This window comes from Neoarius graeffei, chromosome 17 (assembly GCF_027579695.1).
Source record: "Neoarius graeffei isolate fNeoGra1 chromosome 17, fNeoGra1.pri, whole genome shotgun sequence".
In the NCBI taxonomy this organism is placed as follows: Eukaryota; Metazoa; Chordata; class Actinopteri; order Siluriformes; family Ariidae; genus Neoarius; species Neoarius graeffei.
This window is the reverse complement of record NC_083585.1, coordinates 61,006,550-61,030,701: the sequence shown is the minus strand read 5'-3', so window position 1 is coordinate 61,030,701 and position 24,152 is coordinate 61,006,550. Positions and strand designations below refer to the sequence as shown.

At 39.2% G+C, this 24,152-nt stretch overlaps 1 protein-coding gene across 1 annotated transcript in view; it reads right to left on the bottom strand.

Annotated features, from left to right (window-relative positions):
• Nucleotides 1–3,304: 3,304 nt before the first annotated feature.
• Nucleotides 3,305–24,152, bottom strand: part of LOC132864794 (uncharacterized) — a 28,103-nt gene continuing 7,255 nt past the window's right edge. Inside the window, exons 2-6 of the mRNA XM_060898212.1 lie at nucleotides 23,580–23,867; nucleotides 16,120–16,152; nucleotides 10,439–10,471; nucleotides 8,691–8,750; nucleotides 3,305–4,801 (exon numbers count right to left, since the gene is read on the bottom strand). Coding sequence (XP_060754195.1) covers nucleotides 4,716–4,801; nucleotides 8,691–8,750; nucleotides 10,439–10,471; nucleotides 16,120–16,152; nucleotides 23,580–23,867 — 500 coding nt within the window. The 3' untranslated portion in view covers nucleotides 3,305–4,715. The remainder of the gene's footprint in view (nucleotides 4,802–8,690; nucleotides 8,751–10,438; nucleotides 10,472–16,119; nucleotides 16,153–23,579; nucleotides 23,868–24,152) is intronic.

The window sequence follows — 24,152 nt, the reverse complement described above, 5'->3', positions numbered from 1 at the left end:
ACCTGTCTCACTACTTCCGCAATTCTCCAAAATTCTCAAAAAACTTTTCAATAACCAATTGGATAAATTTATTGACAAACATAATCTACTTAGTGACAGTCAATATGGATTTGGAGCACACAGATCAACATCACTGGCTTTAATAGAATTAGTTGAAGAAATCAATTTCATAGAGCAGAAAAAACATGCAGTTGGAATATTCATTGATTTAAAGAAAGCATTTGATATAAATCATGACATTAACAAAACTGGAATGATATGGCATTAGGGGTATAGTTTTAAACTGGGTTAAAAGCTATTTAAGTAACAGGAGACAGTTTGTGAAGCTGGGAGATTGCTCTTCCTCATGTTTGGATATAACTTGTGGTGTTCCCCAGGGGTCAGTGTTAGGATCAAAGTTTTTTGTACTATATATCAACGACCTATGCAGTGTATCTAAAGTAATGAAGCTTGTCTTGTTTGCTGACGATACAAATATTTCTGGTGATAATTGAATGGAGCTATTGCAGGAGATCACAACAGAAATAAGTAAATGAATAACATGGTTCAACAGTAACAAATTATCATTAAACTTGAACAAATCCAAAGTAATATTATTTGGTAACAACAAAACATACAAATATTCAAATAGATGGGGTTATTATCGAAAGAGTTAAGGAAATCAAATTTCTTGGAACAACTATTGATGAAAAACTCAGCTGGAAACCACATATAAAAAACATACAATCCAAAGTATCAAGAAGTATTGCAATATTAAACAAAGTCAAACAGTTTCTAGATCACAATTCACTCCAGATTCTTTACTGTTCCCTGGTTTCACCTTATTTAAGTTACTGTGCAGAGGTATTGGGCAATAATTACAAAAATACAATACATTCATTATTCATTCTCCAAAAAAGAGCAATAAGGATCATACAAATAGATTATTCTTACAGTCAGAAATACTGAAATTTGCAGATCTGGTGGACTATCAAACGGCACAAATATTATTCAAAGCAAACAATAATCAACTACCACATAATATTCAAAAACTGTTCACTGAAAGAGAAGGGAGTTATAATTTAAGGGGTTTATTTAAATTTAAAAATTATAGGGTGGCACAACCAAGAAAAGTTTTTGTATTTCTGTTTGTGGGGTGAAGCGGTGGAACAGTTTGAATGAGGAGCTCAAGGGATGTCCAGACATGAAGCGGTTTAAAAAGATGTACAAAAATTTGATTTTCACAAGGTATAAGGATGAAGGGGATTAATCATAACTGGCTGTTTATTGTGTAAATTTTCTTTTTTGAGTCTTCGTCTATTTGTTTTGTTTTTATTTTGTTCTCCATTGTGAGTGTGGTATTTGTAGTAAACTTGTGTGTAGACATACGGATATACATAATTAATTAATTGTATGATGTACACTCAAAGAAATGAAACATGCATGTTGCTGGAGTTAAATAACTAGTTCATGTTAAATTTATTAAATATTGTCGTGTTTAACGATTAAATCAAGTGAGTTTTGTTTTAATAACCTAACAGTATTGGTTTTTATGATTATTAGACCTTATTGAGTTGGATTTATGTAATACAGTTGATTAAACTGCATTAAGGTTGTCCCAATGCGCTCTCCGTACTTTCTTGCACACGCTCAGTAAGGCAGACTAAACATTGGTTGAATTAAGACTGGACTTGTTGGGTATTGCACTGAAATATTGGGAGTCCCAGTAGGTGGTACTGGTTTGTGATTGTTGGCTTGATTATATTTTTGTTAGATTGTATAAAAAAGACCACATTGTTCTTGTCAGTCCTCACTTGACATGCTGGATCAGACAATATTTTTGAGCAAGGAGCTTAGTTTATCTTTTTACTGTTGTCTGAAGTATAACGATTTTACAAAAGCACCCAACATATGATATTCATTATGTTGTCATTTTATTTTGAGTTTTTTACTTGGCACAGTGGTCAATTTGTTAAGAACAAAGCTGTGGAGGGTTACATAACTTTCCCCTACTGAAGTCTTCAGCTTGTTTTTTATGCTGTTAGACTTTTTGTTTGCATTGGTAAAAAATGTCAAATGTCAACAAGTGACTTGTTGGGTATTGCACTGAAATCTTGGGAGTCCTCGAACATCTCCCAGTAGGCATTACTGGTTTTTGATTGATATTTTGAGAATATATTTGTTAATATTCAATTTTTAAATGAAAGTTGTCATTTAACCCAATTGATACCACATTGATACTTACGACTTAAGTCTTGAGCTTGTTTTGGGCTGTTACACATTTTGTTTGCATTGGTAATGCTGCCAAATGTTTTCTGTTTATAGATAGCCTAAGGTTTTTTTATGCACTTAAAGATGCCCGTGCACTTTACAACAAAGGCGAAGGCTTTTTTTTTCTTTAAAGTAACTTGAATAACCTTTCTATTTTTTTTTTGACATTGTAATCTGCCAAATGTTTAGTTTTTCAAATTGAAAGATGCACTCATCTCATCTCATCTCATTATCTGTAGCCGCTTTATCCTGTTCTACAGGGTCGCAGGCAAGCTGGAGCCTATCCCAGCTGACTACGGGCGAAAGGCGGGGTACACCCTGGACAAGTCGCCAGGTCATCACAGGGCTGACACATAGACACAGACAACCATTCACACTCACATTCACACCTACGGTCAATTTAGAGTCACCAGTTAACCGAACCTGCATGTCTTTGGACTGTGGGGGAAACCGGAGCACCCGGAGGAAACCCACACGGACACGGGGAGAACATGCAAACTCCGCACAGAAAGGCCCTCACCGGCCACGGGGCTCGAACCCGGACCTTCTTGCTGTGAGGTGACAACGCTAACCACTACACCACCGTGCCGCCCCGAAAGATGCACTTGGGCAAACAAATAAAATTGAGTTAAATAGTTATTTTGTGTTGTGTACGGTACTTTAAGTAGATATTGTTGGAACAAATGCAGACAGTACAGAACGCAAAAATGTAAATTTAACACAAGTTTATTAAATAAATCCAACATAACTCTGTTCACAAAATGCAACATGATGTTGTTAATTAAATCCAACATAACTTTGTCAGCTAAATCCAACATGGCTTTATTTAATACCGTCCATGCAACTTTGTGTAGTAAATCTAACATAACTCTGTTGAATAAACTCAACATAACTGTATTCAATATATCTAAATTAACACAGTTTCATGGGACCGGTTGCCATAACATATAGTCATAGAGAATTGATATCTGAATAGTTGAAGTAATAAGTAATATACAGTATATATATATATATATATATATATATATATATATATATATATATATAAGGAAGCTATAAGGAAGTTCGATAATCAATTTATATTGACTAAAGTTGATGGGTGGGATAAGTTTTTACTTCAGCCCACTCCTTTTTGGACATGTAAACTCAAAACTGCTTGGTGTGTCCTTGTTTGCATTTTTGTCTTGTTTTCTTTTGTTTTGATTTTTTTTTATATATTATTACCTATATTATTTAAGGTTTATTTTCTAATTTAGTGGCTTTTTACATGTTTTTGTTGCAAATGCTGTTTTGTTTTTCTTGTTATCTGCTTATTTATTCATTGTTTGTTTACATGTTTGAAATAAACTATCATCATCATCATCATCATCATCATCAATGTAATGATTAATTATAAAGGAAGCATAAAAATGTGTTTCAGGTAGAAAAGCTATTAGGAGATTTTTATTTTATTTTTTTAAAGAAAATTAACAGTTGGAAGCGAAGTCACTTTTTGTATGCAGCATGTTTTTATTTAAAAAAAAAAAACCTGGCATGCATCAGATGGGTATGAAGTTCTTGACGAAGATGTGTAAATTCACGCCTATAGTGTTCCCCAGTCATGTGTCTTCCTCACTATCGCTACAAACTAAAATTCTTGAATATATTTTTGCATTAATGTTTGACTTCACTGAACACTTCATATGAATTATCCATTTTATTCTATCTACATTCACTGGATATGAAAATTCACTGGAAACAAAAATACAAAATATGGAATAAAAGTATTTGAGGGTTGTTTTTTTCCCAAGAATTATCGCATTTTTCACAAATTGCTCCAGTCATTTCACTGGTTTGTTTACCTTCTAAGCGGAAATTATTTTGTCAGATGTTTTGTGTAAAGTTTTTATTTATTGAATTTGCTAAAAATAATGCTCTTTCTCAAAATCCAGTGAATGTGGGTAGAATAAAAGTTATTCCACTCAGTCTTGTCATAATTGGAATATTCCACAAGTTACAACATTTCATCATTTCTTTTCCTGAGGACATGAGACAAAGAAAAGTGAGTTCCATTTTTTTATTATGTTTATTCTCATGATATTGATTGACAGTTACTTAAAAGTTCAGCCCAAAAGTGAAACTCAAATGAAACCAAATTACTAAAAAATTTAAAAAAGAAAAAAATTAAGTGAAGTGAATCAGTAGAATGATTTGAAAGTCGTACGTGAGCTAGTTCATCACATATTGAGTTGTATTTGATAATTCTGTGCTAAAAATCTCACATGTAACTCGGTGAAATGAAAAGTAAGTCTTGTAAAGAATCAATAATTGTACATTTTCTTATCAGTTAAATTCATGTTTTCCTATATTGCTGAAAAAGAATTTCAATAATGAACTTTAGTTTTTTAGGAGAGTGAAATGACACACCAAGGAGCTGCAGAAGGTCCTGGACACGTTCTTGAAGAAGGAACTATCGCTCTCGGCATCTAACAGGTTTTCTTCAACACCACGCTCAGAGAGCAGATGAGGAAAAGCACCGTCTTGCCCAGCAGGTACCACAGAGGTGCGTTCCCTGAGTGAGGGGAATCGAGCAGCACAGTGACTTCAAACTGCATTTCAAATCCATAAACTGGAGGAACATGGGACTGAAACTGTCACGGTCTTTACTGAGGGGTTAGCATTGTGTTCACAGTGTACTGATCATGAATTTAAGGCTGTTTTTAGGAAAAGGTCACTTTAGATGACTGTAATTTAACCAAATCATTGTCAAAATCAAGATATTTTATTTATTAAAGTTGCTTTGAAACCTCTGAGATCATCTGCGTCATTCAGCAACAGTGATAAACTGTACATTCTGTATGTTAGGTTTAGTTCTATCATCTATCCAAAAATGACATTTTCTATCATTTGAGGAATCAATATTAAACTTTTAGACCTGAATTTTAACACTGATTGTGACCACACTTCATGAATTAATGAATTAGTTTGTTTTTGTTTTGTTTTGCGCTCATGGTATCACTAGACATAGACAGTCCGTTTCCTTTTTAATATGTGATTTTTAAGAAAATCTAAATTCATATAACGTGTAATTTGAAATAATAAAAAAAAAAACTAATCACTTCAGAACAATGATAGGAAAGGTGAACTATGTTGAATATAATCAAAACCGATCAATGTCCTATTATAAGTTCCTAATACACCAAATATAATAAATATTAAACCTGTATCTACAACCCCAAACCAGAAAAAAGTCAAAACGGTAGAGAAAATGCAAATAAATAAAGAAAGCAGTGATTTCTAAATGTACTTTGACTTATATTTCATTGCAGACCCGAGATATGAACCCAAGATGTTTCATGTTTTGTTGGTCAACTTCATTCATCTCATCTCATCTCATTATCTCTAGCCGCTTTATCCTTCTACAGGGTCGCAGGCAAGCTGGAGCCTATCCCAGCTGACTACGGGCGAAAGGCGGGGTACACCCTGGACAAGTCGCCAGGTCATCACAGGGCTGACACATAGACACAGACAACCATTCACACCTACGGTCAATTTAGAGTCACCAGTTAACCTAACCTGCATGTCTTTGGACTGTGGGGGAAACCGGAGCACCCGGAGGAAACCCACGCGGACATGGGGAGAACATGCAAACTCCGCACAGAAAGGCCCTCGCCGGCCCCGGGGCTCGAACCCAGGACCTTCTTGCTGTGAGGCGACAGCGCTAACCACTACACCACCGTGCCGCCCTGGTCAACTTCATTTCATTTATTAATATACAGCCATTCTTGCATTTCAGGCCTGTAACACATTCCAGTTGTTACGGGGAAATTTAGGGTGAGTAATGAGGCAAAACAATTAAATAATGATGTGATTTTGAAACAGGTGATGTCTACAGGTGACTGTAATCATGATTCGGGACAAAATCAGTATCCGGGAAAGGCCTAGTATTTGAAGAGCAAAGATGGACTGAGGATCTCTAGTTTGTCAACGAATGCGTGAGAAAATTATTGAAATGTTTAAAAACAATGTTCCTCAAATAAAGATAGGAAGGGATTTGGATATTTCACCCTCTACGGTGCAGAATATCATTAAATGATTCAAGGAATCTGGAGGAATTTTGGTGCCTGAAGGGCAAAGGGCTCAAGCCTAATCTGAACCCCCGTGATCGCCGATCCCTCACTGCATCAAGAACCATCATTCATCTATAGCTGATAGAACCACATGGGCTCGGGATTACTTTGGCAATCCTTTATCAAGCTACAATACAGAGTTACATCCACAAACACCAGTTAAAACTTGACTGCATAAAAAGGAAAGCCTTATGTTAACTGTGTCCAGAAACGCCGTCAACTTCTCTGTGCTCGGAGGCATCTGGGATGGACCATCACACAGTGGAAACGTGTATTGTGGTCGGATGAATCAGGTCTTTTTTGGAAGAAATGGACACCATGAGCTCTGAAGATGAAAAGTATCATCCAGACTGTTACCAGGAACAAATCCAAAAGCCAGGGTGTGTCATGGTATGGGGTTGGGTCAGTGCCCTTGGTCAAGGTAACTCACACTTCTGTGATGGAGCATTAATGCAGAAGAGTGCATTGAGATTTTGGAGCAACATCTGCTGCCTTCAAGACAACGTCTTTTTCAGAGACATTTCAACAAGACAATGCAAAACGACATTCTGCTCACATTACAAAGACGTGGCTGTGGATGAAGAGGGCGTGTCCCCTCTGTCCCCAACAGAGAATGTATGGAGAATTTAGAAATGAAAAATGACAGTGACGACCCTGTACTGTTACACACCTTAAGACCTGTTTACCAGAAGAACAGGGCAAAATAACACCTGAAACACGTCATCACTTGGTGTCTTTGGTCCCTAGACATCTTTTAAGTGTTGGGAGAAGGAACGGGAACATTATAAAGTGGGAAATGCTTTACTGTCCCAAGTTTTGTTTTGTTTTTTAATGTGTTGCAAGAATTTAAACAAGTGTTTATTTTGGGGGGAAAAAAATTAATGAGTTAGAAGATCAAATAATGTGCTGTTGTATTGTTTTGAGTGAAATGCAAGTCAAAGATGATTCACAAATCATTGTTTTCAGTTTTAATTTCAATTTTAACATACCGTCCCAACTTTTTCTGATTTGGTGTTGTATTTCTGGTCTTGTTTTATTGGTGGATAATGTTTCAAATTGTAAGCACTTGAAAAGTTTGGTTCCAAAATGTGATAAACACCAAATTTGAATGAAAAATTGAAACTCCCGCCACCAAACCATCAGCAATTATCATATCTTACTCGTACCATATTCAGTTTTCGCCAAAAGACGATATCTGCCATTGATTTACACACTGCATTATGGCCTTTCATTCCAAAAGGCAACAAGTGCCATCACCAATTTTTCTCAAAACCAGACATGTCCATTTGGCCAATAAAAGGCCGCCAATGGCGTGAAGTCTTCTAAGATGGCTGCACCTATGAAATAGGAAATTGCTTCAGCACTTATTGCATTTATTGGACAATTTCACGCAAAGTGATGAATAATTTTGATAAAATAATCTAAAAAAATAATCTGTAATGAAAGAACACGGTTAAATGCACTTTAAATAGAAAGGGATATGTAGCATTTTGGAGGGAAATGCCACGGCGTGGATATGTAGCGACTTGACAAAAAATAATTACTTGGTTCAGTTAAAAGCTGTTAATTAGTTCTGGATTCCGTTTTTGAAGTTTATCTTCATCAAGGAGTTAGTCAATAAATTTTAAAACAGGATACAGTGGTTTTCCTTTTATTACTTCCCGTAATCAGAAAAAGTGATTTTTCTTGAAACAATAGAATTGGATATATAGCGTTTTGGAACCAAACTCTTCATTTGCAGTAATCATATAATTAACAGTTATTCCAGTTATTTGAGCTGATAGTTGTCTATAATCCATGTATGACGAGATTGAGTGGAATAACAGTTTTATTCTATCCACATTCACTAGATTTTGAGAAACAGAGCATTTTTATTTTTTGCAAATTCCAGAAATAAAAACTTGACACAAAAGTCTGACAAAACCATTCCGGCTTAGAATGTAAACAAACCAACGAAATGACAGCAACAGTTTATGAAAAATGCAATAATAAAAATTCTTGGGAATTTTTTTTTAAAAGATACGTTCTTAACATCAAATACTTTCATTCCATATTTTGTTGCTTTTTTTTGGGGGGGGGGGTTGTTTTCGAGTCAAGTTTTTATTTTGTCCTCGGTTGGTTCAGCAACACGCTCCACCATTTTGTTTTTCTCTACTCACGGTATATGAGCTGATATCCTAGTAGTAGAGTCGCCAATCAGAGCACGCGATTCCTCATATCCAGTGAATGTGGATAGAATAATAGAATAGAATATATTCGGTTGATATTTGGTGAAAAAGTGAACATTATGCTTCAGTATTACTGAAGGAAATCAGATGAAATGCTGCTCACATGAAAACGATGCATTGCAGGTGGATTTCACTTCTGAAGACGTCTCTAACTGTATGACATCTGCAAATCACAGGTTGGTATTAATGCGTTCATTTGAATACCTTCTCGTTTCTGTAGTAAAAGATCATTCACAGTAACTTGTACAGCAGATGCGCCAGATAAATAAACTGATTTAAAAAAAAAACAACAACGTGTGTAACGTTTCTGGAAGGAGTCTCCAGTGTCAGCGCTTTGTAAGAGTCAGAAGTAAAGCTGGAACTTTAAGTTCTCTGAAATCTTCAGGACATATGGGTTTACACTGTGGTTTTGTTTTTTGTCTTATGAGAGAAAGAATAAGAGGAAGGTGAGGAAACAACTCTTTATAGCTGCTATAATGGACCTAAGAACAGGAACTAACTTCATTCATGGATGTTTCTCAACAATGAATACAGCTTGAAATTGATAAAGTTTGATGTAATATTCGTTAACACATAATTATCGTGCTGAAAGAGGAATAAAATACTTTGGATCGTGTTGTTATAGGAAAATAATTAAGAGTAACAGTAATTCCTCTTTACCACATCACACTGTTGTTGATTGTTTTACTATAAACAGCACAACAGAGTGTTGATATACAGTGGTGCTTGAAAGTTTGTGAACCCTTTAGAATTTTCTATATTTCTGCATAAATATGACCTAAAACATCATCAGATTTTCACACAAGTCCTAAAAGTAGATAAAGAGGACCCAGTTTAACAAATGAGACAAAAATATTATACTTGGTCATTTATTTATTGAGGAAAATGATCCAATATCACATATCTGTGAGTGGCAAAAGTATGTGAACCTTTGCTTTCAGTATCTACATAACGCTTCTCATTTAAACCAAAAAGTTCTATTTTGGTCTCATCCGTCCACAAAACATTTTTCCAGTAGTCTTCTGGCTTGTCCACGTGATCTTTTAGCAAACTGCAGATGAGCAGCAATGTTCTTTTTGGAGAGCAGTGGCTTTCTCCTTGCAACCCTGCCATGCACACCATTGTTGTTCAGCATTCTCCTGATGGTGGACTCATGAACATTAGCCAATGTGAGAGAGGCCTTCAGTTGCTTAGAAGTTACCCTGAGGTCCTTTGTGACCTCGCCGACTATTACACGCCTTGCTCTTGGAGTGATCTTTGTTGATCGACCACTCCTGGGGAGGGTAACAATGGTCTTGAATTTCCTCCATTTTTACACAATCTGTCTGACTGTGGATTGGTGGAGTCCAAACTCTTTAGAGATGGTTTTGTAACCTTTTCCAGCCTGATGAGCATCAACAACGCTTTTTCTGAGGTCCTCAGAAATCTCCTTTGTTTGTGACATGATACACTTCCACAAACATGTGTTGTGAAGATCAGACTTTGATAGATCCCTGTTCTTTAAATAAAACAGGGTGCCCACTCACGCCTGATTGTCATCCCACTGATTGAAAACACCTGACTCTAATTTCACCTTCAAATTAACTGCCAATCCTAGAGGTTCACATACTTTTGCCACTCAGAGATATGTAATATTGGATCATTTCCCTCAATAAATAAATGGCCAAGTATAATATTTTTGTCTCATTTGTTTAACTGGGTTCTCTTTATCTACTTTTAGGACTTGTGTGAAAATCTTGTGTTTTAGGTCATATTTATGCAGAAATATAGAAAATTCTAAAGGGTTCACAAACTTTCAAGCACCATTGTATTAAAGAATGTACATAAATGAATGCAGGGGCCTTCACTTACCCGTCACATTGGGCTTCACTGTGTGCTTGTCAACTGAAAATGAACAATACATACACTGTTAGGTTAAACTTTATTATATGTAGGTTATATGTAGGTTTAGTTAAGTATTAATTCTTGGCCAAGAATTTAGCAAATTATTCTGTGACAAAATTATATTATTAGTTGAAATGACCTTATGTCTCGGCTGGACATTGTTTGGGAACATTTTGTTTATTTTGATATGAATATGTATTTTTGATCAGGGAGGTGTCTGGAAGATTCGCCAAGGTCTGTTTTGATGTCAGATCGACCCACACACACTCTGAAATGGTAGAATTAAGGCTGCATTAAATAATTCATGTTAGTTAAGACTTAGGTTTTAGAGCTGTTCTAAAGATCCTTTTTTGGACTATTGCATATACTATGGTAGTGATTTGGATTTAATCAATGCATTTCGTGATTAATGTTAGTTTTATAGTTTTAAGTTAGTTTCATAAGGACATTATAATTATTGTTAAGATTTTATGATTCTAAGGGTTTTTAGTTTAAAAGCATTAACCTAATTTAGTTATGAGTTTAATTCTGAATCCTGTTAGTTGTTTAATTGTTTTCTCTTTCAGACATATTCTCATTTTTCTTATGTTTAAGTTGCTCTTATTTTTATGTTTATTTTCTTATAACATTCTTTGTTTTAACATTGTTAAAGACATATTGTTATTTGTTATTTTGCTTATATTGATGAAATCAAGATGTAATTTACTGACTTAGCACACATTCATGTGTTAAGAAATTATGTTAGCTATTAGATCCTTTTCTGTGTAACCTGGTGTCTTTGACCTTCTTTGAATAGACTCCGTAGACTAGACATTATCTGTGTTTAGAAATTCCATGCTCTATGTTATATCTGACCGTAAGCAGAGACTTTTGATATCTGTCTGTACCTTGCTATCATATGTCATGATCAGAAATATGTTATTATATTATGATTGATTCAAGATTTATACACACACTGATGGAGATTATTATTATTATTTTCAGATCAAGGTTCCCTCAATTGCACACAAATGAGGAGACAAACATAGCTGATGTCATAGGTTGACATCACACACACACACACACTTCTACATAGATGCACACACATAACACACACATAACACATAACACTGCCTGAGAAAGCAGTGGAAGAAGGCCGCGGAAGGAGAGCGGAAGGGTCTGGAGGCACTACAGGCAGACATCAAGCAGCGTCTGGCAGCACTGCGACGAGCTGAGTGCCTGAGAAAACAACATAAGAAGAAGGAGCGAGTGAGGACAGCCTTCTATAGAGATCCCTACAGCTTCGTCAAAGCCCTCTTTGTCAAGGAGAAATCTGGTACCCTCAAAGCACCCATAAGGGAACTAGAGGAGCACCTGAGAAAGATCTACTCCGACAGTCAGAGGCATATACCAGCCAGTATTCCGAGTGACATGCCACCAATCCAGCCAGCTGAGCACCAGATGGAAACAAGGCCCCCTACATGGAGCGAAATTGAGAGTACAGTAAGGCGAGCAAGAGCTGCATCAGCCCCTGGGCCCAATGGCGTTCCATATAGGCTCTACAAGAACACGCCAGGGGTCTTGCAGTACCTCTGGAAGTTGATGAGGGTGGCATGGGAAAAAGGAATTATTCCAAAGGCATGGCGAAGGGCGGGAGGGATCCTGATTCCCAAAGAGAAGGATGCCTCAACCATTGACCAATTCCGCCAAATTGGTCTTTTGAATGTGGAAGGAAAGTTATTCTTCAGCATTGTGGCTCAGAGGCTCTCGGCTTTTCTGCAGAAGAACAGCTTTGTTGACACCACAGTGCAGAAAGCAGGGATAAGTGGGTTCTCAGGCTGTCTGGAGCACACAAACATCATCTGGAATCAGATACAGACAGCGAGGAAGGAGAAGAAAGACTTGCATGTGGTCTTTTTAGATCTTGCCAATGCCTTTGGGTCGGTGCCGCATGAGATATTGTGGACAGCGTTTAGTTTCTTCCAAGTCCCCGAGGCCATCACAAGGCTGGTCAGAGCATACTTCCAGGATCTCCAGTTCTGTGTGACAGCACAGGCTAGTACAACTGCCTGGCAGCACCTTGAAGTAGGCATAATGGCGGGCTGCACCATCTCCCCACTGGCGTTCACCATGGCGATGGAGCTCATCATCCGGGCGTCATGATGGGTGGTTGGAGGGGAACGGCTGAAGAATGGGTTGCGTCTCCCTCCAATCAGGGCGTACATGGATGACATGACAACAATAACAACAACAAGTGCATGCACCAAACGCCTGTTGGGGAAGCTCCAGGAAAACATTCAATGGGCACGGATGGAGATTAAATCAAGTAAATCCCGCAGCATCTCTATTGTTAAAGGCCAGCTTGCTAGTGAGAGGTTCCACGTCAATAACGAGCCAATACCAACAGTTCTGGAGAAACCGGTGAAAAGTCTTGGCCGCTGGTACAGCGCGGAGCTCAAGGACTTGAAGCAGGTGGATCAACTCAAGCAAGATACCATCAGTGGCCTCAGAAAGATCAACAATACTTCTCTACCAGGAAAGTTGAAACTGTGGTGCTTTCAGTTTGGACTGCTGCCCCGTCTTATGTGGCCAATTTCCATCTACGAGGTCACGCTATCCCATGCCAACCGCCTGGAAAGGTTGGTGAATGCGCAGGTGAGGAAGTGGCTTGGACTGCCACGTTGTTTCAGCAGCATAGGCCTGTATGGCAATGGTGCTCTCTCCCTCCCAGTCTCAAGCCTAGTGGAGGAATACAAATGTGCCAAAGTAAGGATGGAAATGACCCTCACCGAATCCCGGGATCCATTTGTCAGAGGAGCTGCCCCTACACTGGCAACAGGAAGGAAGTGGAAGCCAGCAGCAGCTGTGGTAGTGGCAAAGACCGCCCTCAAGCACCGGGATATAGTAGGCCATATCCAGTATGGCAGGGGCGGCCTGGGCATGGAAAAAACACCTACTTGGCAAAAGGCCACTCCAGCTGAACGACGGCACATGGTAGTGGAGGAGGTGCGCCGTCAGGAGGAAGCAGCCAGGTGTGCTAAAGCAGTCTCCCAAGCGCAGCAAGGCTGGTGGATGAGATGGGAGGGTGTTGAGAAGAGGAACATCACTTGGAACGATCTGTGGAGCATGGAGGCGAATAGGCTTAGTTTCATCTTGAGGGCCACGTATGATGTCCTGCCCTCTCCAACCAACTTACACCGCTGGTATGGAGAGGAACCAGCCTGTCCCCTGTGTGCAGCCCCAGCAAGTTTAAAACACATCTTGGTGGGTTGCAAGACTAGCCTTACGCAAGGTAGATACACCTGGCGCCATAATCAGGTGCTGAAGAGCCTGGCGGCCGAACTTGAGAGCAAGAGGGTAATCGCTAATGCCATGCCTCCAAATCCACAGCCGGATGTCTTACGGAGAATGGCCTTCGTTCGGGAAGGGGCGAAAAGGGTGACCAAGCCAACCCCGTTGGAGACGGAACCACTGTCTGCAGCCCGGGACTGGGAGATGCGGGTGGACCTCAGTCAGAGGCTTATCTTTCCACCCGAAATCGCAGTAACCAACTTGCGCCCAGACCTGGTTCTATGGTCAAGATCCTGCCAGCGTGTCTTCATCGTGGAGCTCACCGTCCCATGGGAGGATGCGATCAGTGAAACGTATGAAAGGAAGAGACTGCGCTATGCTGACCTGGCAGCTGAAGCGGAGGCGCGGGGGTGGAATGTGAAGGTGTGGCCAGTGGAGGTGGGCTGCAGAGGCTTTGTGGCCAGAACGACCACAAGGCTTCTGAAGGAAGTGGGTATCAGAGGGCAGGCCCAACGGAGGGCATTGAAAGAACTGGCCTCTGCAGCAGAGCAAAGTAGTCATTGGCTGTGGCTGAAACGGAGGGATACAACTTGGGCTGCAAGGTGACCATGTGGTGCCACAGCTTACACCCAGGTTTGATCATCCTGTGGTGGGTCAACCTTGGAAGAGGGTGTCTTGTGATAAAATGGCCGAAACACCCAATGAAGCCAGGGCACACAACTGACGATGAGTTGGGCTGGTTGCACCACATGATCATCAGGCCTAAATCCCACTCCACCAGGTTTCCTTTTCACTTGCCTTGATTTATGTAGGGACTATAACACCTAGTCCTATATTGAAGAGTCTGGAAGGAGTCTCCAGTGTCAGCGCTTTGTAAGAGTCAGAAGTAAAGTTAAGTTCTCTGAAATCTTCAGGACAGATGGGTTTACACTGTGGTTTTGTTTTTTGTCTTATGAGAGAAAGAATAAGAGGAAGGTGAGGAAACAACTCTTTATAGCTGCTATAATGGACCTAAGAACAGGAACTAACTTCATTCATGGATGTTTCTCAACAATGAATACAGCTTGAAATTGATAAAGTTTGATGTAATATTCGTTAACACATAATTACCGTGCTGAAAGAGGAATAAAATACTTTGGATCGTGTTGTAATAGGAAAATAATTAAGAGTAACAGTAATTCCTCTTTACCACATCACACTGTTGTTGATTGTTTTACTATAAACAGCACAACAGAGTGTTGATATACAGTGGTGCTTGAAAGTTTGTGAACCCTTTAGAATTTTCTATATTTCTGCATAAATATGACCTAAAACATCATCAGATTTTCACACAAGTCCTAAAAGTAGATAAAGAGAACCCAGTTAAACAAATGAGACAAAAATATTATACTTGGTCATTTATTTATTGAGGAAAATGATCCAATATTACATATCTGTGAGTGGCAAAAGTATGTGAACCTTTGCTTTCAGTATCTACATAACGCTTCTCATTTAAACCAAAAAGTTCTATTTTGGTCTCATCCGTCCACAAAACATTTTTCCAGTAGTCTTCTGGCTTGTCCACGTGATCTTTTAGCAAACTGCAGATGAGCAGCAATGTTCTTTTTGGAGAGCAGTGGCTTTCTCCTTGCAACCCTGCCATGCACACCATTGTTGTTCAGCATTCTCCTGATGGTGGACTCATGAACATTAGCCAATGTGAGAGAGGCCTTCAGTTGCTTAGAAGTTACCCTGGGGTCCTTTGTGACCTCGCTGACTATTACACGCCTTGCTCTTGGAGTGATCTTTGTTGATCGACCACTCCTGGGGAGGGTAACAATGGTCTTGAATTTCCTCCATTTTTACACAATCTGTCTGACTGTGGATTGGTGGAGTCCAAACTCTTTAGAGATGGTTTTGTAACCTTTTCCAGCCTGATGAGCATCAACAACGCTTTTTCTGAGGTCCTCAGAAATCTCCTTTGTTCGTGACATGATACACTTCCACAAACGTGTTGTGAAGATCAGACTTTGATAGATCCCTGTTCTTTAAATAAAACAGGGTGCCCACTCACGCCTGATTGTCATCCCACTGATTGAAAACACCTGACTCTAATTTCACCTTCAAATTAACTGCCAATCCTAGAGGTTCACATACTTTTGCCACTCAGAGATATTTAATATTGGATCATTTCCCTCAATAAATAAATGGCCAAGTATAATATTTTTGTCTCATTTGTTTAACTGGGTTCTCTTTATCTACTTTTAGGACTTGTGTGAAAATCTTATGTTTTAGGTCATATTTATGCAGAAATATAGAAAATTCTAAAGGGTTCACAAACTTTCAAGCACCATTGTATTAAAGAATGTACATAAATGAATGCAGGGGCCTTCACTTACCTGTCACATTGGGCTGCTCTGAGGGCTTGTCACCTGAAAATGAACAATACATACACTGTTAGGTTAAACTTTATTATATGTAGGTTATATGTAGGTTTAGTTAAGTATTAATTCTTGGCCAAGAATTTAGCAAATTATTCTGTGACAAAATTATATTATTAGTTGAAATGACCTTATGTCTCGGCTGGACATTGTTTGGGAACATTTTGTTTATTTTGATATGAATATGTATTTTTGATCAGGGAGGTGTCTGAAAGATTCGCCAAGGTCTGTTTTGATGTCAGATCGACCCACACACACTCTGAAATGGTAGAATTAAGGCTGCATTAAATAATTCATGTTAGTTAAGACTTAGGTTTTAGAGCTGTTCTAAAGATCCTTTTTTGGACTATTGCATATACTATGGTAGTGATTTGGATTTAATCAATGCATTTCGTGATTAATGTTAGTTTTATAGTTTTAAGTTAGTTTCATAAGGACATTATAATTATTGTTAAGATTTTATGATTCTAAGGGTTTTTAGTTTAAAAGCATTAACCTAATTTAGTTGAGTTTAATTCTGAATCCTGTTAGTTGTTTAATTGTTTTCTCTTTCAGACATATTCTCATTTTTCTTATGTTTAAGTTGCTCTTATTTTTATGTTTATTTTCTTATATCATTCTTTGTTTTAACATTGTTAAAGACATATTGTTATTTGTTATTTTTGCTTATATTGATGAAATCAAGATGTAATTTACTGACTTAGCACACATTCATGTGTTAAGAAATTATGTTAGCTATTAGATCCTTTTCTGTGTAACCTGGTGTCTTTGACCTTCTCTGAATAGACTCCATAGACTAGACATTATCTGTGTTTAGAAATTCCATGCTCTATGTTATATCTGACCGTAGGCAGAGACTTTTGATATCTGTCTGTACCTTGCTATCATATGTCATGATCAGAAATATGTTATTATATTATGATTGATTCAAGATTTATACACATACACTGATGGAGATTATTATTATTATTTTCAGATCAAGGTCCCCTCAATTGCACGTAAATGAGGAGACAAACATAGCTGATGTCATAGGTTGACATCACACACACACACACACTTCTACATAGACGCACACACATAACACACACACGCTCACACACAGGCACATTACACATTACACACACACACACACACATATGAAGACAAAACATAACCACAGAGATAAATGGATGCTATAAGATGTTTTCAAGAATGTTTTCATTTCGACGAAGTGACTGTGCGAATAAACTGGCATGTGAAACCTTTCTGGTTTTCCTGTCTGTTTCTCCCGCGGTAGTTCGTCCCGGATCCGAGGGGTACGAAGGCATCAGGGGTCTCCGACTGGGTTGAACCTCAACATACACTTCAAGTGATTTAGTATAGCTGGGAACTAGCTGGTTATTTTTGATAGCAAGATAAGACATGTTTCTGATTTGCATATTCGTGCATATTTATAATTCCTGGGTAAAGGTGTACAGATGTTATGCAGCCAATTATTAATTGTTCGTCTTTTTTTTTTTTAGAATAAGAAAAAAAATCAAAATTAAAGCTAGACTGCCTTTCAGATTTTTCAAGTGTAGGCCATAAAAAGAATTTCCCCAACACCCAGTTATTTTTGTTTAGTGACCAAAAGCTACTGAATTCAAATCACAGACTTCCAATTTCATAATCTTTTTTAACTACAACAATTAATGAATTTATTTCCACGTGGCCCGAAATTCTCCGCTATTTTTTCCTGCTTCACCATGACCCAATTCAGGATACTACCTCATGCATCACTTAGTGGGCTTTCCCCATTCACACAAGGCATTGTGGGATACAAATTTGAAACAGGAAAGAAAAATGGAGGACGTGAGTGTGTGAATGAAACGTGAAAGACCAACTACACTCACGGAAAGAAAGTGAGAAGAAAAGATGTTGTGTTATATACAAAGGAAAGGAAACACAGGACCAAACTAATAAATATTGGCGCTCAGCGAGCACCTCGGTGTGATCAGCTGTTCGTTTAGCGACAGAATGATGGAACTGTCAGTGCACGCTCAAAGGGAAACCTGTAGATGCCAGTATTGCAACACTGTGGATGCCAGCTGCTGTAAAACCCAAAAGAAAAAGAAGAAGAAGGTAAACCTGTGCATGCGCACACGGACTTCCTCTGTCTGCTTGACTGTGCGAAGCGAGCGATTTCATGCACATTATTTGCTTTAATCCCCTCAAATTAAATAACTTCCCAGCCACAGAACAGAATGGCCTGATATTTTGTGAGATATTACAGAAATAAACATGTATCACAATGACCACATTTCAGACGGAACTAAATTTCAGAGATTTTATGAAATCGAAAGGCCGTCTAGCTTTGATTATTCTGGACAGATCATTGTTATGGTTAAAAACAATGTTCCTACGTTTTACTTTAGTCATACTTCCAATTTTATAAATTTGATGTTTTCTTCAGACAAATTAAAACAGATGGAAATGTTTAATCTTTAACATCTTAGTGTTATGTGATTAACTCTAATGGATCTGCTTAATAAGAGAAAACAAAAAGACAATCGCTTAAAACAAATGGCAACACCATTTAAGAAAACATAAATTCCTGAACAGTTTAGTGTCATGGATATCTTGGCATCATTTTGATCAGTATTCTGATCAATAAATTGCAGATGGGAACCGTCAGGGCCTTCTAGTCCTTCAGAGAATCCCAAACATATTAGCATTTCAAAGGTTATATTTAATTTCTTTCATTATTTCATTATTTTATTATAATTATTCTCTTCTAATTCAGCCTCATTTTCTATCAAATGTGCTTCAGAAATGAAAGGGTTACTGTCCTGAAGACATTAAAATCGAGTTCTCCAATGAGATTGTTTTGTTTGTTGTCTCAAGGCTGAGAAGAGTTTAGAACTGCTCACTCATTGGTTAGGACTTCATTGCTGGGACAGAAGGCCATGGCAGTGTATGTTTATGTAGGAAGTGACAGATGACTGATTAACCAATCAGATTTTGATTTATAGTGGGAGGGACCAACAATTGATCACCTTTAGCCTTCTCAAAGGCCAACATGAGCTTAACCACGAGTCGGCGCTGTCAGCGCAGCAGTGAAGTCACCTTCCAGCCGGTGTAGCTTTCATCAGTAGTGTTAACAAATACTAATAAAGCAGTCAAGCCAGTGCTATCGAGAGCTACAGGCTAACGACCAAGAAACTAAGATTTCTATCTCCAGACTCTTCTTCCACGCTTCATGCTTGCTACAGTATAGGGTGACCATATTTTGATTTGGGAAAACCAGGACACCTTAGTGGGCGGCACGGTGGTGTAGTGGTTAGCGCTGTCGCCTCACAGCAAGAAGGTCCGGGTTCGAGCCCCGTGTCCGACGAGGGCCTTTCTGTGTGGAGTTTGCATGTTCTCCCCGTGTCCGCGTGGGTTTCCTCCGGGTGCTCCGGTTTCCCCCACAGTCCAAAGACGTGCAGGTTAGGTTAACTGGTGACTCTAAATTGACCGTAGGTGTGAATGTGAGTGTGAATAGTTGTCTGTGTCTATGTGTCAGCCCTGTGATGACCTGGCGACTTGTCCAGGGTGTACCCCGCCTTTCGCCCGTAGTCAGCTGGGATAGGCTCCAGCTTGCCTGCGACCCTGTAGAACAGGATAAAGCGGCTAGAGATAATGAGATGAGATGAGATGAGATGAGGACACCTTAGTGCGGGGGGGGGGGGGGGGGGGGGTAGTAGTAGTGTTAGTAACAATATCAAACTACAAACTTACCTCACTCTGTTAAGGTGTCCCATTCTGTGGTGTTAGTACTGACTGGAGTAATCACTTTGATTGGAAGAAGAAGGGTGGTGTGCAGACCAAATTAATTGAGGTGAAAGATACACCAAATGAGACAGCAACCACCATCGCAAACTACCTAATGGAAACATTGGTAAAAAACTATTTGTCTTCCAAATGCAGAACAAAACACTCATTGGTGCGGGTTGCCCAGTACACATACTGAACAACTGTGTCCATCACGGGGCAGACACACTTGATGTGGACCTTGAAAATATCATTTGTAAAATATACCAGTACTTCCACATTTACACCGTGCATACTGAGTCCCTCAAAGAGTACTGTGATTTTGTTGACACAGAGTACAGGAGGATGCTTTCACACAGCAAGACAAGGTGGCTCTCTCTGTTCCCAGGCACAGAGAGGATGCTACAGATGTTCCCTGCTTTAAAAGCATTCTTTATGTCTCAGCAAAAGCCACCCATGGTGATCAAGGTGTTTTTTGAAAACCCATTTAGTGAGATATACTTATGGCACATGCACTCACTTAAGAAACATACAAATAAAATGATATTTAAAGTTGGTTTATTAAAAATGCTTTTCATAAAAGTCAACAATAACTCCAATAACAAATGATATTTAAAATGTATTTATTCAAAAATGCTTTACAATTTCTGTAATGAATGAATGACACAATGAAAGAAATAATGTCTCATCTAAACCACATTCACTCATATTAACAATAAAAGTTAACAATAACTCTCAACTCCCAATAACAAACATACTGATACTCAGTTAGCCTCAATTTCAGTAATGAAAGAAATAATGTCTGATCTGTAGGCTATTGGAAAAGATAAATTAACAAATTAGCTAATTAACAAAAATACCTCTTGTATATTAACTTTAAAAATAACTCAAAAATGTAAAAAAACTAACAAAAAATATCAATAGTCTATCTTTAGTTTCCTGCTTAATCCTCATCTTCCTCTTCGTCTGGTTTTTCTTCCTCTTCATCTGGTTTTTCTTCCTCATCCTCCTTGTTTGCCCATTGATATTTTGCTGTAGAGCTGATCTTTCTCAGCAGTTTTTTGTTGCTCAACAAATAAGCATGAAAGTCTTTGCAAGACATATCTTTGAAATTGTATTGCACAAATAGAATCCCTTTCAATGATTCAACAGAGAGCTGGTTCCTCTCCTTTGTCCACTGGCTCTGCATCAGTGAAAAAACTCTCTCCACATTTGCATTGTGAGAAGGAAGTGCAAAGACAAACTGTGCAATCTTCAGCAGTTCTGAGTAGCATGCAGTATTTTTGGCCTTCTCAAAGTATTTGGTCCACTTCTGGTGCACCTGCAGGCCCATGAACTCATCGTCACTGCAGCTTTCAATGAATTTCTTCAGATTGGCAACCTGGTCAAAACATTTAACATCATCAATTGGCACCCCCTTCTCTCCAAGGTACTTGATGCAGGCCTCCACATCATTCCACTTTGGTGGCTCACTCATGTCCATCCACATGAATGGTGAGAACTCTTCCATGGGAGTCATCCACTTCTCCAGATACTCTAAACATGAACTGTACATGCCGAGCGCATCAGCCATGAACTTGTCACAGCCCCCTTCAAGTCCATCTCTGCGATTTTCGGCCAGCAGTCCCTTAACTTTGAGGGACATGAAATTGTTGTTCTTCCGTTCAAGAAGAATGTTGTGGATGCTGCTCAATATTTTCTTAACCTCCATGATGGAGTTATTCTCCCTTTCCATTTCTTGAATGTGATTGTGGAAGATGGACATGAGTGAGTGCATGTGCCACAAGTATATCTCACTAAATGGGTTTTCAAAAAACGCCTTGATCACCATGGGTGGCTTTTGCTGAGACATAAAGAATGCTTTTAAAGCAGGGAACATCTGTAGCATCCTCTCTGTGCCTGGGAACAGAGAGAGCCACCTTGTCTTGCTGTGTGAAAGCATCCTCCTGTACTCAATGTCAGCAAAATCACAGTACTCTTTGAGGGACTCAGTACGCACGGTGTAAATGTGGAAGTACTGGTATATTTTAAAAATGATATTTTCAAGGTCCACATCAAGTGTGTCTGCCCCGTGATGGACACAATTGTTCAGTATATGCGCTGGGCAACCCACGCCAATCAGTGTTTTGTTTTGCAGCAATCTTTTCAAATTCGCAAATACATTGTTTCCCCCTTCGTCACGCCGGGTTCCACCAAAATTAGTGTTACAATTGTCCCCAGTAAATGCGATGCATTTGGAAGACAAATTGTTCTTTGCCAATGTTTCCATTAGGTAGTTTGCGATGGTGGTTGCTGTCTCATTTGGTGTATCTTTCACTTCAATTAATTTGGTCTGCACACCACCCTCCTTCCAATCAAAGTATTGGATAATTATGGGGAAGATTTTTACTGCACCGTGATTACTCCCGTCAGTACTAACACCACAGAATGGGATATCTTTGAGCGCTTCGTGCGCCAATTCGACAGAGTGAGGTGCCAGAACACCGTTAACAATTGCCTCCGTCTTAGTACGGGCACAACTGAACTTTTTGGCCGTGCCAGAATCGGGGAGGGTCTTTTTCAACAATGAACTCGTGCAGTCCATAGACCGATAACTGTTATGATGTTTCACTGTGTGAAATGACCAGGCACCCTCCGCTGCATTCACGGCATCCTCGTTCCCTGGTTTCACAAAGTACTCTGTTATCGACTTTGAGGTACTCTCGCCTCGAACAGCTTTTTTGTGTTTCTCGGTGTCCAGGTGGAATTTTAAATCCCTGGCACCTCCACTGGACACCGACACATATGTACCTGCTTTGCACACTGTGCACAAAGCTTCCCACTTGTCTCGACCCAGTCTGAAAGCGGGGAACTTCTTTTGTAAGTCGTCTGTAAACGTGCATTTGCGCTTCGGCATGTTGCTGGCATACTGACAGCCACGCTGTCTTCTGATTATAAAAAGCTGATCGCACTGAAGCGGCTCAGGGATTACGTCACACGCAGCACCGTGCGCAGTGCCCTAGTGCCGGTCAATTTAATGGTCCAATGAAAGGTAATAAAAAACAGGACATTTCCCCACTTTCTAAAAAAAAACCCGGACGCCCCGGACAGGACGTGAAAAACGGACATGTCCGGGGAAAACCGGACGTTTGGTCACCCTACTACAGTATTTACTTCGTTACTTTTAAAATCAACATCAACAGCAACACACAACGGAGCGACCTGGCAGCCTGCTGCTAATCCCTTGCAAAATCCTTTGCCCTGTTGCTTTTTTGGTGTCTGGCTAAGTTTTGGCTGAACTCAAGTCCCAGCTCTAATAGTAACGGTTCATTACTGATAAATTGTTACTGATCAAAGCACCATCAAAATCCAACATGGCTGCCTTTCTGCTAAGATAATGGATGGGATTGTGAAATTGGTTGGGTCAGTACACCCAGGTCCAAACTTGTTTTCTTTTTTGGCCTGATGGATGTGCAGAGTCTTGTGTTCTCATGCATGTAAAACATTGTAAAGGAAATTAATTAAATAATAATAATAACTCTGACAGGAACAATCGGACCCTTAATGCCCCTTTCCCTTCATACTTGAGCCATAATAAGATAAGACTTTGTCATTGTAGTTATACAACAAAATGTTGTTTGCTAGCGCTCAGAGAGAACATTACTCACCAACGTTGACCATTACAGAGATGACGACTTCTCCTGGGACAGTCTGGCACGTGTACATCCCTGAGTCATTGTGCTGGACCGCGGGAATAAGCATGAACAGAATGAAGTTGTGTTTGGACTCTGGCCAATCTTTGGACAAACTCTGCTCGCTCAGCAGCTCTTTGTCCTTCAGCAGCTGGACTCCATAATTCACACTGAGGCAGGTGAACTTGCAGGTCAGGTTCAAGCGCTGCCCAACGGTCACATCGACGTTTGTATGGGACGTAGAGACAGCAAGGGAACACTCATCTGAAATCAGCATTAAACACCAGACTGTTACCAATAAAGCTGTTAAAGAGCTTTATAAACATGCAGCATCCTGAACTTAAACCTAGACTGCCTTTTCAGATTTTTCAAGTGTAGGTCATAAAAATAATTTTCCCCGACAGCCAATTATTTTGTTTAGTGGACCGAAAGCGAGTGAATTCGAATCACAGATTTCCAATTTTATTAGTTTTTTTTTTAAATAGAACAATTAATGAATTTAGAGCCATGTGGCCCTAAATTCTCTGCTATTTTTTCCTGCTTCACCAT